Source organism: Saccopteryx bilineata, chromosome 7 (assembly GCF_036850765.1).
Source record: "Saccopteryx bilineata isolate mSacBil1 chromosome 7, mSacBil1_pri_phased_curated, whole genome shotgun sequence".
NCBI classification, from domain to species: Eukaryota; Metazoa; Chordata; class Mammalia; order Chiroptera; family Emballonuridae; genus Saccopteryx; species Saccopteryx bilineata.
The window spans coordinates 595904-610545 of record NC_089496.1 but is presented as its reverse complement, the minus strand read 5'-3'; the positions used below and the strand labels follow the sequence as shown (position 1 = coordinate 610545).

The window sequence follows — 14642 nt, the reverse complement described above, 5'->3', positions numbered from 1 at the left end:
CTCAAATAGCCCCTCTTAAGATCATCCTGAGGTAACCCCAGCACCTTCCTTTTCCTTCTCCCTCTCCTCCACCTCCTCCCCACCCCTCCCCCTAGCCACTTATTGATAATTTTGCATCAAGCTTATTTTGTTCGTTCTTCCTCAGCCTTACAATTTGGATGGGTTGCAGTCAGTAGACAGCATAAAATGTAGTGGTGGTAAATGTAAAAGGGAATGGACATGGTTTTGAGGAGAAGAGAGAAGAAATATGTGGGGAGTAGCCATGAGGGGCAAGTATAATACATGACTCACCTCCTAGGACTTGAGAAAATAGGATAGAAGGCACAAAATAGTACTTTCAGGATACTCCCTCATAATTGTTGAACAGATTTCATGAGGTAATGTGTAAAGAATTTGTCACAGTTCCTTGTACATAATATCAACCAGTAAATTTCCTTCGAGTGAAGTATGTTTTCTCTAGCTTTTCTTTTTTATTTCCCTTCTTAAGAGGGAAGGAGCGGTCATACAGGAAGATCCTTGTTGAAGGGACTAGTACTTGAAAGATGTAACTAAATCAGAATAGTCTGAGGTTTACAGCAAACAAGTAGTCCTTGAGGAGTTAAGGTGTGCCAAAGGAGAGAGAATCAGTTATCAGTGGCTTCTGGGTATTATCAGAGCTTTGAATAAAACTACAGATTTAGCAAAATTCTTTCTCCTTGCCACTCAGGCATACAGTGCCCTTACTCTACTGAAACTGTTTTATTGAGAAATGATAGCTAGATATTTCTGCAGTTAAATTATCCAATGAGCAATCAGCATTAAAATAATCAGAAAGAGAAACTTGTTAAACTTGTCCTCTGCTGCCCCTATCCCCTTCCCATTCGTATCCATAAGTAAAACTAGAAAGTCTTGCAGTAGTTTGGGGCTTATAGGACACTCCCATGGATTTCTAGAAGTTTCACATGGACAGGTTTCAAGAGTATGCATTTATATTGTAACAATTGGAATTCCTTCACCTTATTCAAGTGTTATTATTCATGTGATATATATGTATATAGTAGACACATGATAAGTAAATTATTGGAGGAATGATTTTTTTCTGTGGGATGTAAATTTGCAACCTTACTCTTGTTCGACTTTTAGATTTGGTCTTGTGTTTTCTGTTTTATTTCCAGAGAGTGAAGGGAGTTCCCCAAGTCACATTGCAGTGCTGTGTCGAGGCCGAGTTTTTATCTTTGATGTAATTCACGAAGGATGTTTGATCACCCCACCAGAGATTCTCAGGTTTTCAAACTACTCTTTTGAATCTTGTTAGATCTTAAAGCTTTTGCAGGAGTTAAAACAAATAAATGTTCAGAATTGCCTATTTATAAGGTGGCAATAATAAATTTATATACACTGAATTTTTAAAAATCTATTCTAATTTTATTTTTAATTTAAATCGATTTTTCATTTTACTAGGCATATATGAATATATCCCACTTGTATAAAAGTACTTGTATAAAAATATTGCAAACAGTACTAGTCCCATTACCTGCCCTAGAATTCATCACTGTTACTAGTTGGGTGTGTCTTAGCCTTCCATTTCAATTTTTATATGCATATAGATTTTAAAATATATATATTTCATGTATAGTATGTATTACATACTAATAGATTGTACATATAGTAGTATATACTATGTATTATAGTATTATTTTCTACATTTGTATTTTTTAAATGTATTATGGAAAATGTAGAGGGAATTATATTGAGAAGCTCTTCCATATACTCTTCCCCTGTCTTCAACAGTTATCAATTTCTAGCATCAACAATGATAAATTTGTAGTCTTGTTTCAACTATACTTCCTTGTGACCTGCTCCTCATTCTCAAATATAATATTCTTTCACTATAAATATTTTAGTATGTATCTCTAAAATATAAGGACTCTTAAAAATACACATGTATATTACTATTATCACACTGAATGACTTGCTGCTTCTAAAAAGGTTAAATATCATTAATTTATAATCAGTTCAAATTTATAGATTGTCTTCTAAATGTTGAGTTATATATATCTGTATACTTTTTAAATTATTTTATTAAGAATTCCAAAACATGTGAAAGTGCACACAGAAGTATACAGCTAAATACTTATGTAACCACCACCCAGATCAAGACAGGATATTGCCAGTGTTCCAGAAACCCCCTGCTAACACCTCCCAGTTACTAGGCTTTCCCTCCTTCCCAAGAGTAATTGTTTAGGTTTCTTACAGTTTTTAGTAGTACAAAAAAAAGCTGCTCTGAAAATTATTGTATAAGTGTTTTGATGTACGTGTGCTTGCATTACTCTCTAAGCACACCCAGGGGGACTTGCTGAGTGTGTACCTTTCCTTCAGGAGATAATGTCAGTTTTCCAAAATAATTACACTAATAAGCACTTCAGTGGTGTATGAGTGTTGTAGGAGTTCTTTATTTTCATTGGTTTGTTTTATTTTTGTAATTGTACATTGTAAATTTTGAAGTAGGGAAATTTATCTTTTCTTTAGGTATTTTGCTTTTGCATCTTGGATAGTATTTGTGTAGATTCTAGTCATGGTTTTTAGTTTGGTTGGTCCCAATTTGACATATAATTATTAGATCAGGCCTATTAATTGGATTGTTCAAAGCCACTCTTCGGAAATTGCATACATGTGATCTGTGCACTAACTTTGGGCTGTGACCTGTTTTTCTTGAATAATGGAGAATTTGAATCCCTATTTTAAAATCAGGCTCAGTGGTAGAGCATTGGCCTGGCCTCTGGGTGTCCCAGGTTTGATTCCTGGCCAGGGCACACAGGAGAAGCGACCATCTGCTTCTCCACTTCTCCCCCTCCCCTTCCATCTCCCTCTCTTCCTCTCTCCCTCTTCCTCTCCTGCAGCCATGGCTCAATTGATTCGAGTAAGTTGGCCCTGGGCACTAAGGATGGTTCTGTGGAGCCTCCATCTCAAGCACTAAAAATATCTCAGTTGCAAGCATGGCCCCAGATGGGGTTGCTGGGTGGATACAGCAGGGATGCATATGGTAGTCTGTCTCTCTATCCCCCCCCCCCCTTCACTTGGAAAAGAAGAAAAAACAAAAATAAATAAAAAATCAGGAGACTCAACAGGAAAATATGAATTTTTGTTTGCTCTTAAAGAGATAAAAGTTATTTTCAGATTTTTAACTGTTAATTCAACCTCTGTGGTTATTTTCTTGCTTCCATATATTCTCTATAGTTATGAGTCCTTAGAATTCAGATTTGATTGTGTTTCACCTCTGATTAAAATCCTAAATGATTCCTTGTGGTCTAGAATTCATTCCTAGTTCTTTAGCAGTGGTCTAGATTTGACCTGCTCTTCCTCCTTTGCCTCCTATATTCCTACCCCATTTCTCTGCTTGCAGTTCTTGTAACACAGCATATTATCTTTGCATGTACTCATGCTATTTGTAATGCCTTCTCCTGACTTGTCTACCTCTTGAGTAAAGATTCTTACTCATGCTTTGTGTCTCTGTTTACCTGACACCATAAGGTCAGCTGTTTTCCTAATATCCTGTTCCCTTTCCTTGCCTCACGCCCCAAGGATTTGGCCTCCTTTGGTCTCTCTAATTGCCTGTATTTATCTCTGTTATATTGATTATAATGTTTTATTAAAATTATTTATTTCTATGTGTGTTTTTTGTTGTTGTATTTTTCTAAAGCTAGAAGCAGGGAGGCAGTCAGTCAGACAGACACCCGCATACACCCTACCAGTATACACTGGCATGCCCACCAGGGGGCGATGCTCTGCCTATCTGGGGCATTGCTCTGTTGGGGCTGTAGCTATTCTAGCACCTGAGGTAGAGGACATAAGCCATCCTCAGTGCCCGGGCCAACATTGTTCCAATGGAGCCTTGGCTGCGGGAGGGGAAGAGAGAGAGAGAGAGAGAAAGGAGAGGGAGAAGAGTGGAGAAGCAGATGGGCGCTTCTCCTGTGTGCCCTGGCCGGGAATTGAACCTGGGACTTTCACACGCTGGGCTGATGCTCTACTGCTGAGCCAACCGTCCAGGGCCTATTTCTATGTTTTTACATGCAGGTGAAGCTCTAAGATATTAGTTACCAAGTTGTTGTTGCTTTTTTAATTCTACTTCCTTAATACAAAATGAAAGTATGTGTCTGTGTGTGTGAATTAAGTAATCAGGCCATCCCTGTGCATTAGGAAATTTTATCTAGAAATGTAAGATACATCAGAAGAGGAAGATAGATTGATCAGATTCTGAATCTTAGTGATTTGGAGCCTCAAAAGACATTTGGTTATCTCTACATGAAGGTGATAGCTGAAGCTATTAAAGAAGTGCATGAAATTACCAAGGGAGAAATTGTAGGAGAGGTTGGGGGAGGCTAATGATAGAAATTTGGGGAAACACATTTGGCAGTGGAAGGAGAACAAATGGTCAATGAAGAAGACTGAGCGGTCAGTGAGGTGGGGCGACCGCAGTGGAATAATGTCACAAAAAACAATGCAGAGTATAGTGTGAAGGTTTACTGCTGGGTGTTAAACACTCTATGATGAGGAAAATAAGACTGATTTGTTGTACGGGACTCTGTTGGTAACTTTCAGAAATGTGGTTTCACAATAATTATTGGAAGACAAAACCAGAATACAGTAAATTAATGAATGAAAAATAAGGCAGAAACCAGATTGTGAGGAAATATCAAGTGTAGAATATTTTTAAATATATATGATTCTGAATTGTAAGTATTGTTAATACAAATCTTTGTGATTTTTAGTATCAGAGGTTACATGTGTAGCTGAAAAACAGATGCATGAATAACCAAATTAAAAGAAAAGAGATTATCTTGTTACCAAATCAATACCTCTTTTTCTATTTGAACAGATAATTTACTTTTAAACTGACATACAAAAAGCTGTACATATTCATCACCACAATCTATACATAACATAGCCATCACTTCCAACAGTTTCCTGCTTTGTTATTACTTTTTGTGATAAGAACACAACGTAAAAGCTACCTTCAGCCAACTTAAATATATACACAGTATTGTCAACTCTAGGCACCATGCTGTGCAGTAGATCTCCAGGACTGACTCCTATTACTAAACTTTCTACCCTTTGATACCTCCACAATCTCCTCCTTACCTCAGCCCCCTGGCACCCTCCATTCTACTCTGCTTCTAGGAGCTGGAATATTGTAAATACCTTATATAAGTGGAATCATGTAATAATTTGTCCTTTTGTGTCTGGCTTATTTCACTTAGCATAATGTCCTCCAAGTTCATCCGTGTTGCTGCCAATGGCAGGATTTAATGTCTGAATAATTTTCCATTGTATGTGGAACAAATAATTTTCCATACATTTGTTTATCCATTTGTCAATGGATATTTAAATTGCTCCTGCCTCTTGGTTATTGTGAATAATGCCGCAGTGAACTAGGCATTGCCAATGTCTCTGAAATCCTGATTTCAATTCCTTTGGAATAGTGCTCATAACTTGGGTTGCTGGGTCGTATAGTAGCTCTATGAACTTCTTGAGGAACTGCTATATTGTTTTTCGTAATGGCTGCACCGAGATTTCCACCAGCAGTGCACAAGGGTTCCCGTTTGTCTACTTCCTCACCAGCACTTAACCTCTTGTCTTTTTGATAATAAACACCCTAACTGATGTAAGGTGATACATTGTGGTTTTGACTTCCATCTCCTTGATGATTAGTGATAGTTGAGTACCTTTACATGTACCTGTTGGCCATTTGTAGATCTTCTTTGGAGAAATGTCTAGACAGCTGCCCATTTTTTAAATCAGATTTTTTTTTTTGTCTATTGAATTTTAGGGGGCACCTTATATGATTTAGATAGTAACCTCTTATCAGATATATGGTTTTCAAATATTTTCTCATAATCTGCAGGTTGCCTTTTCATGTTGTTTCCTTTACTGTGCAGAAGCTGTTAGTTTGATATTATCTCATTTATTTGTGCTTTTGTTGTCATGTCTAAGAAACACTTGTCAAGGTTGATGTCGGAATCTTTATTCCCTCTTATATTTTTTTAGGAGTTTTATTGTTTGAGGTCTTACATTTAAACCTTTAATCTGTTTTGAATTAATTTTTGTGTATGGTATAAGACAGGGACCCAGTTCATTCTTTTGAGTGTGACAGTCCAGTTTTCCCAACACCATTTATTTAACAGACTGTCGTCCTTTCCCATAGTGTGTTCTTGGCAACCTCTGGTGACCGTATATAAGTGGGTTTATTTTGGGGCTATTCTGTTCCACTGGCCTATATGTTTGTTTGTTTTTAATGCCAATGCCATACTGTTTTGATTACCATAGCTTTGTAATATGTTTATTTTGAAATCAAGAAGCATACCTGCAGCTTCATTCTTCTTGCTCAAAATTGCTTTGGCTCCTCAGAGTTTTTTATGGTTTCTTGTGAGTTCTAGGATTTTTTTTTTCCATTTCTGGTAAAAATGCCATTGGGATCACATTGATTGAATCAGTAGATTGCTTTGGTGAGTATGGACTTGTTAATGGTGAAGATTTAAGCAATTATTATACGACCTTTTATTATCAAACTTAAAATGCCATTTCAGGTTTAACATATTTTCTCTGATAACTTCTCTGTGATAATAACCACATTTTATGTATATGAGAATGGCCATGTCAGGCAGCAGTGTTAGTTTTATGGTCAAAACCAGTGATTTGAGGTGATAAGGGAAGAGCAGCAACCAGTACCAAATGGAAAAAAAGGCTGAGGTAGAGTTTATTACTTTCGCACTCAGAAGTCATGCTAGTTACTATGCCTACCACCTACCTAATCACCAACTGTAGAAACTTTATTTGTAACTGAGGCAAAATCAGAATTTGCAGACAAGTGAACAGGAAGAGGTAAGGCCCCTTACTCCCACTGTAGATGCAGATAGTTTGTGCTACAGGACTCCTCCATTAATGTTCAAATAAAGAGGGAGGAGTTTTGCAGCAAGGACTTTATTTCTTCATTAGTATTACAGAAATAATTAAGAAACGGGAAATTATGCAAATTAATTATCATATTTTTTTCAGTTTTGAATGAAAAAGCCACAAATAAGGGATGGCTATTAGTGGTGCCTTTTGGCCATTTAGTAAGCCACATTAGCTCACTTTCCGAGAAATGCTTAGAAGCTCTTAATTGAGTTAATTTCTCAGAATGTGCCATGAGGAAGACTGAAACTAACTAAATCTCTGGATTTTTGGCTGATGGAAATTTATTTCTTTATGGAAGAACACTATTATTTACCTGCAACATATTTAAAAATACATGAAACTCATCAGACTGGGAGTATAGAAAGCTATTGGGGGAAATAATTTATCCTTAGCTAATAGAGTATTTAAAATGCAATGGTTATAAGTAACAACACATGACTACATGGTACTTATGTGTGTTGAGTTAAACACAGGTATTAATTAGGTATAAAGTAAGTCCTCTATCAAATATATTTGCACATAGTTTTTAGTCAGATAAGCTATATGTATTTGTGAGATTATTTACCAGAATATTATTCAAGTTCTCCACGTACAGTATAGGGTTGTTTACTTCGACTTGGAAGTGCAAGTGCATTTTCAAAGTATAAATTACATCAACCAACCCAAGTTTGTTTATTTAAGTTATTGTCAAATACAGATTCGGTGTTAATTGGCCATAATTGCCTTAAAAGTGTTGGAAAGACATTCATTGCTGTTGGGATCATAATCTTTCTTTGGATAACATATCAAAACATTTAAACACTGGTAAACATTATAACCTATTGAGGCCAAAATAGCTAGTGATGCTGCCTGTGTTATTCTTTTAATCCTCTTTCTTTAATCCTCTGTAAGGCAATTGACATACATCTACAAGAAGTGCCACAGTGAACCTGAGGGGCCTGGGGTAGCAGCATTGACTAGCGAGGAGCGGACTCGATGGGCTAAGGTCATAATTTACACTTTTTTTTTATTGAGGTATAATTGACATATAACATGTTCTTTTGGGGTATATAAAATAGTCATTTGATATTTGTATATATTGTGAAATAATTACCACAATAAGTCTAGTTAACATATCACCATAATTAGAAATTTCTTTTCTTGTGCTGAGAAAGTTTTTAAGATCTCCTCCCAGGAAGTTTCGAATATGTAGTACATTATTAACTATATATGTACTATTCTTAATGAACTTTTCCCTTCTAGATATAGTATATTTAATTTGTAACATTTAATCATTATCTCCTTGCCCTTCAGGCACGAGAATATTTGATTAGTCTTGATCCGGAGAACTTGACTATGTTAGAAAAAATTCAGACCAGCTTACTGGTATATTCTATAGAGGATAGCAGTCCACATGTAACGCCAGAAGATTATTCACAGGTACTTAACTATCTTATTCTGTTATTTCTTCCCAGAAAGTTTTCTGGAGGACTCTTATATATATTGAACATGAGATTTTTTTGTTGTTGTTATATTCAGGCTCTTAAAATGTTTCTTAACTATGATACATATCTGTACCAAATTGAAGCTTATACATAGATAAATAATAATGCTTCATGACTGCTTTCCACACTATTCAGGACTATTTAGATAAATCTTGTATGTTGTTTAAAGAAATATGACTGTTGTTTGCGTATCACATATCAGTGTTTCTCAACCTTTTCATTGAATGCATATATAGAAAATTTGCATAGGTCACTGGGCTACATGAGCTTCTCATGCCAAAGGTGACATGAGAACTTACCCATAAGCCACTCCAGTGTGCCTTGACCCCTTAGTTGGTGAGATATGTCCTAAGAATTGTATAAAATGTTAGTAATTTATTTTTATCATGTGGTTTTATTAAACAAACTGACTGTAGTGTGTTTAAAGGAAAATGTGGCCTTATTTTTTCCCCCCTGAGATAATATCATTTCCTGGGATATAATAAAAGGTAGTAGTCATATATTTAGAAGTGTCATCATAGTCTTTTGAAAACACTGGAATTATTTCATAATGCATTATCAGTATTAAACGATAGCAATAAAATAATATAGAATTGAAAAACGTAGCTGGAAACCAACTTTTAGTCTTTTAAGTTTTATTTTTCTTTTTATTAGAAGAATCACAAAACTTCTTGAGGAAGAATATGTTTTAAGGCAGTATTATTCAAACTTTTTTACTACAATCTACGGTTAGACACAGATTTAGACTGCAGCTCACTACATGCAGTTTGTGTGCACACAAGTGTATAATAGAAGTTTCACAAATAGTAATTACTTTTATTATCTGTGATGTATTCCGATACTTATGTTTTATTTTATTGTTTTTTTTGTATAAAATGTTTATTGTGATGCACTAAACTGATTTCATGACACACTAAGGCCAGAACCTACCGTGTGAAAAACAGGTTTAGTGGGATCTGAATTCTTGAAACATTTTTCTCATAACTAAATTTTAATAACTTACCAAGTCCTCTTAACACTATTGAAGTTGCAAAAACCTGTTCTTTCAATTGTATGTTCTCTAAACATTTATTAATATCATATTAGCATTCTCTTTTCTGGAGGTTTTTTTTTTTTTTTTTGAGATTTTAAGAAATATCTAAAGTCAGGGCCAGAATTACAATCTTGTGAATATAACTGTTATTGTTTATTAAATTTGATTAACCTGAAGGGGAAAAATGAGACTATACATATATGTTTAAGATATAAATACTTAGAAGTCAATAGTAAAATTTTTTTAATTTGGAAAGATTAAATTTATTGTAGGCAACTGCAATGATCCTCATTGGAGATCCAACAGTGCGCTGGGGAGACAAATCCTATAACTTGATTTCCTTTTCTAATGGAGTATTTGGCTGTAATTGTGATGTAAGTAAACTACTGAAGTTATATTTTTCTTTTAATTTTTTTAGGTTGAATTAATGGCAGTAGCTATAGTACTTATGCTGTGCTGTCTTAATATAAGTAAATACTTTAAGGTGTTATCATAGAAGGTTTAATTATGAATTCTCAGTAAAAATAGAGTATTGGATAAATTATTTTCATGTATAGTAAAGCTAATAGTTTGGTGTGTATCTGCAAAATAAAATCTGCATATATTTTCATGTAGTATAATCTCTTAAGTATTACAACCTATTTTATTACCTTGGCCAGATAGATTGGTTGGTTAGAGCATCGTCCCAAAGAACAGAGGTTGCTGGTTCTATCTTGGGTCAGGGCACATACAGGAACAGATTGATGTTCCTGTTTCTCTCTTTCTATCTCTCTAAAATCAATCAATAAAAATATTTTTAATAAAATAAAGATATATAGCATTATGTATATGTTCTGTGCCCAGAGAAATATATGTGGATATATTTCTAGATTTACCTAATTAAAATAGTAATTTTGTAACTTGTTCTAAAATGACACAGGATCTCTGGAAAATTATTTATTTACACTATGATATGAAAATGTCTGGTATTTAATACCATTTTTATCTTCTTCATAAAAAAACTTTTCTTGTTTCTCTTCTGTTCTCTCATAGCCTTCTTCATTAGCTCTACCTGGCTGTTTTCTCTTGAACATTCAGGTCTATGGATTAAGAAAATTTAAAAAGTCAGCCTAAGAGTTGTATTACACACTTGTAATCTCATTGTAACACTTTTCATAAAGTATGTCATTTGGCATAAAGTAGCATGAGGTAGGTTTTTTGGTAGCTTTCCTCTAAAAAAATGTAGTGACTGTAAAATATTAAAAAGACTTATTACATTGATCTGGGCTCAGTGGTTGTATTAATCAGTATTTATTCAGTTTTAGGTGATAGAAACCTAAATCAAACTAGCATTAGCTTAAGAAGGTATTTGTTGACATGGGTGTTCAGCTGAGTTTGGGTAAGGCTGGCTAGTATTTGTTAATTGCCTCAGTTTTTTTCTCTTCAACACCCTTGTTTGAGTCTTCCTCACCTCCTCAGTCTGGTTTCTGTACTCACCAGTCCCAGGAACCTGTCCCGTGTGAGTAGCTGACTGCTGCATGCCATCTACCCTCCGTTTCTCTCTGACTTGCCTGCTGCAGTTGATCCCCTTCTCCCTCCTACGACTGATACTGCCTCCTCCCCGGACCATCTCTCCCTACCTGTTTTTTCTAGAACTGACCGCGGTCTCAGTCATACTGTCCCCCGTACTTGCTGTATTCCCTGGTTTAATACTTTCATTGGCCATTCTTAGATAGATGGCTTGCAGGTACATTTTTCCAGTTTGTAGCTATTATCATTTTGAGAGATTTGTTTCACTGTATGTTAAATTGTTCAAACGGGATGTTATATTGTCATGGGGCTAAGTTGCTTTCCTCTACAACTCATCATCTTGCTTTCCTCCCTCATTCCCAACCCCTCCAAAAAACCTTGCAGCACACTGATTTTTACGAATAGCACCAACATCCTGCTGTTTGCTCAAATTCAGGATGAAAGTAACTTTAACAATTTTTTTCTACCTCTGAATAAAGACTATGGCCCTATTGTGATCATCCATCTCACCACAATGAGATGTAGCAAGTTAATGGACTTGTTTTGTGTGTATGCATTAACACCCATGTATTTGTAAAACCAGTCTGGTTGTCTCCACATGATAATCTGCTTTTAAAATTCCATGTAGGTTTTCCTTGTAATCTAAGATATTACAGAAAATATAATTTAACCTATGTGAAACACCATTAGTCAAGTGTATACACTGTAAAGTAAAGCTGTTCTTAATTCAAAGCCATGTTGCTGTTCTCTTCCATTGGTGCTAGAATATGTAGTTTTGTATTATAGTAACTAATCCAATTTCCTTCTTGGGATTTAAAATCTTGGGGTCGAGTTTATTTTCTCTACGTAGGCTTTGTTATAGGGCTTTTTGAAGGGCACATAAGAAGCAGGTTGTGAACATTAGTTGTTAATAATAACAGCAGTTACTAATTATTGCTGTGAGCCAGGTCCTGCAGTAAGCACTTTATAAGCATTATTAAAATAATTTTTCCAGCAGCTGTCTTAGAATAGGTGTTATTATCACTACTAATAGATGAGGCAATTTACTTAAAGAATTTCTCACAGTTGCGCAGCTAGCAGATGGTAGGGTTTGAACTCAGAAACAAAGCCCACATTTTTAAAAAGTATGTTACATATATTGTCTTCATATACATGAAATAAAAATGATCAAACTTATGTGAACAAATAAAGCATCAAGAAAGCATTTGAATTCTTCCTATTTTCTAATTTTAAAAAACATTGAGTATTAGCTTTCCACCAGGAGATGGATGGGTGGAATTATAAATTGAACAGGTTTATATCCATCAGGCTTGCTTTTCTTAACTGATACCAGTAAAAGAGTTAGTGATTAATACTATTGTTTAAATACAACAGTATGTGGTGCAGCAACCTCGGTTCGGATCTGAGTCACGGCACCAAAAAAAAATAATAATTATAATAATAAATACAACAATATATGTGATGTCTGAAAATTCTTTATAAAGCTATAAAATGCTGCACATTTATGAGAGGTGGTTAGGAAAGGGGGTTGTCAGTTCCCTGGGCTGTTGCTGGCAGGGGATGAGCTGCTCATGCACTGTGTCCTGACATGAGCCTCCCCTGACACTGTGCTGCTGCCTGTTGTCAGCTGGACACTGCTTCTCGCCTCCCCGGGCCCTGGTGTGGGCAGCAGCACGCCTGTGTGAGCGTCATACTTTAGACACCTGCTTACTCCTGAATCTGGGCCCAGGTGGGCTGGGTTTCTATTTGAAACCTCCCTCTTTCTCCCCCAGGCTAGTGGTGTCACATTCCATTCATGAATGGTAACTGGGTTTAGTGTAGGGTGGTAGCAGTGATGCAGAAAAAAAGGCATCTGACGTAACTCATTAGAGGAATGTGGAAAAAGTCAGGCAAAAAGTTTGTCCTTCAAAATAAACAATGGGAAAATCCACTAGCTGCGACACCTTTCTCTGGATATGGCTTTCAGACTTGGTAACACGCTGTAACTCAGCCCACCTTTCTCACATTCCTTAAACATTCATTATTATTTCTGCCACTTCTGAACACTCCTGTAGCTATGTACACAAAATAGTTATACTTTTTAAAGCTCATATAGTGGGCCTGTGTCCTTACCTAAAGTTCATGCCCATCCTCAGTGCAGCCTTCAGAGCCTGCCTCCCCCATCTGCTTCTCCACAGTGCTCTTTGGTTCCACGTGCCGCGGGGCTGCTTGCCTAGACCTGCTTCGACTTCCAGACAGATCACACTTGCCTTCTCTAGATTCTTGTCTACATCACACCCTCCCCATTATTCAAGAGCCCTAATTAGGTGCTCCCCACTTTAAATATCTGTTCTTTCACAGAAAACAAAATATAGCAATTACTGTACTGTACCATATCCATACCTTTATCATTAGAAGGTAAGGGCATTTGGCAGTTCTGCACTGTATCATGTGTAAAGAATGGAGGAAACATGAAAATAAAATATCGGGTCAAGTCTTTTTTTGGAGAGTCAAGTTTTAACTTGATCTGAAGTATTCAAAATATTGTGTATTTTCATTTTAGCATGCTCCTTTTGATGCAATGGTTATGGTAAACATCAACCATTATGTTGATGAGAAGATTCTTGAGAATGAAGGAAGATGGAAGGTATGTTATAACAAATATTTTATCCTTTTTTATCCTCTTTTTAAAGATATGATATTCTTAATTCTTCCCTGTTTTCAGGGTTCAGAAAAAGTACGGGATATCCCACTTCCGGAGGAGCTTGTCTTCACTGTGGATGAGAAGGTGTTGAATGACATCAGCCACGCTAAAGCCCAGTATCTCAAGCAGGTAGATTTTTTGCTTTTAGATAATGTTTTCTCTTTTAATTACTATATATTAAAACTTGGCTAGCATCTAAGTACAACAGCATGAAACACTTAAATTATAGCTTTAATACCTCTGATTTGTCTGATACGACTTTAATGCAATGGTAATTTGATTATCTTTTGTATATTCTCTTTAGGTGATGTTGCATTGTTCCCATTTAATTCTTTTTTAGGCCTCTGATCTGCAGATTGTGGCATATGCCTTTACACCTTTTGGCAAAAAGCTAACCAAGAAGAAGATGCTTCACCCTGATACATTTGTCCAGCTTGCACTTCAGCTGGCCTATTACAGACTTCATGGATGGTGAGGACCGTTCATTTTCGATCTTCAGACTCTTAAACTCCAAGGTTGTATCTTTACCGTAGCTATTTCATTCTCACTGCCAGCGTTTTTTCATACTTTTTTTTCCAATTGGCACCATGTCTGAATTTGTACTTTCATTAACAGTAATTGAAAAGAATGACAAATTTCAATCTGTGACACCTTCATTGTCTTTTCTTGTTTTCTCATTACCTTAATACTTCTAAGAGTTTTGCTATTCTTTGGATTTCAGATCATTTGGTTTTCTTGCAACCTCAGTTTTCTGATGGGTTCATGATAAGGTATGATTTTGTAGATTATCTTAACCTTTACTCATTTTAGGATAGGAAAGATGGTCTCTTGTGACTTTCTACATCCTAAGAAGAAGTGGAAACTCCAGGGTCTTGCTTTTTTAATCCAGTCTAAGTATATCGTCTTTAAATGGGATGTCCAAATAATTTACGTTTATTATCAGCAAGGTTGGCTTTAGGTCTATCATCTTGCTCTATATTTTCTCTTTATCATGTCTGTT

The 14642-nt window shown here is 35.8% G+C and overlaps 1 protein-coding gene across 3 annotated transcripts in view; it reads left to right on the top strand.

Annotated features, from left to right (window-relative positions):
- CROT (carnitine O-octanoyltransferase) overlaps positions 1-14642 on the top strand; it is a 41049-nt gene that overhangs the window by 19088 nt on the left and 7319 nt on the right. For all 3 annotated transcript variants that reach the window (XM_066240444.1, XM_066240445.1, XM_066240443.1), the window contains exons 7-13: positions 1155-1263; positions 7825-7918; positions 8227-8352; positions 9723-9824; positions 13502-13585; positions 13664-13771; positions 13983-14113. In XM_066240444.1, coding sequence (XP_066096541.1) covers positions 1155-1263; positions 7825-7918; positions 8227-8352; positions 9723-9824; positions 13502-13585; positions 13664-13771; positions 13983-14113 — 754 coding nt within the window. The remainder of the gene's footprint in view (positions 1-1154; positions 1264-7824; positions 7919-8226; positions 8353-9722; positions 9825-13501; positions 13586-13663; positions 13772-13982; positions 14114-14642) is intronic.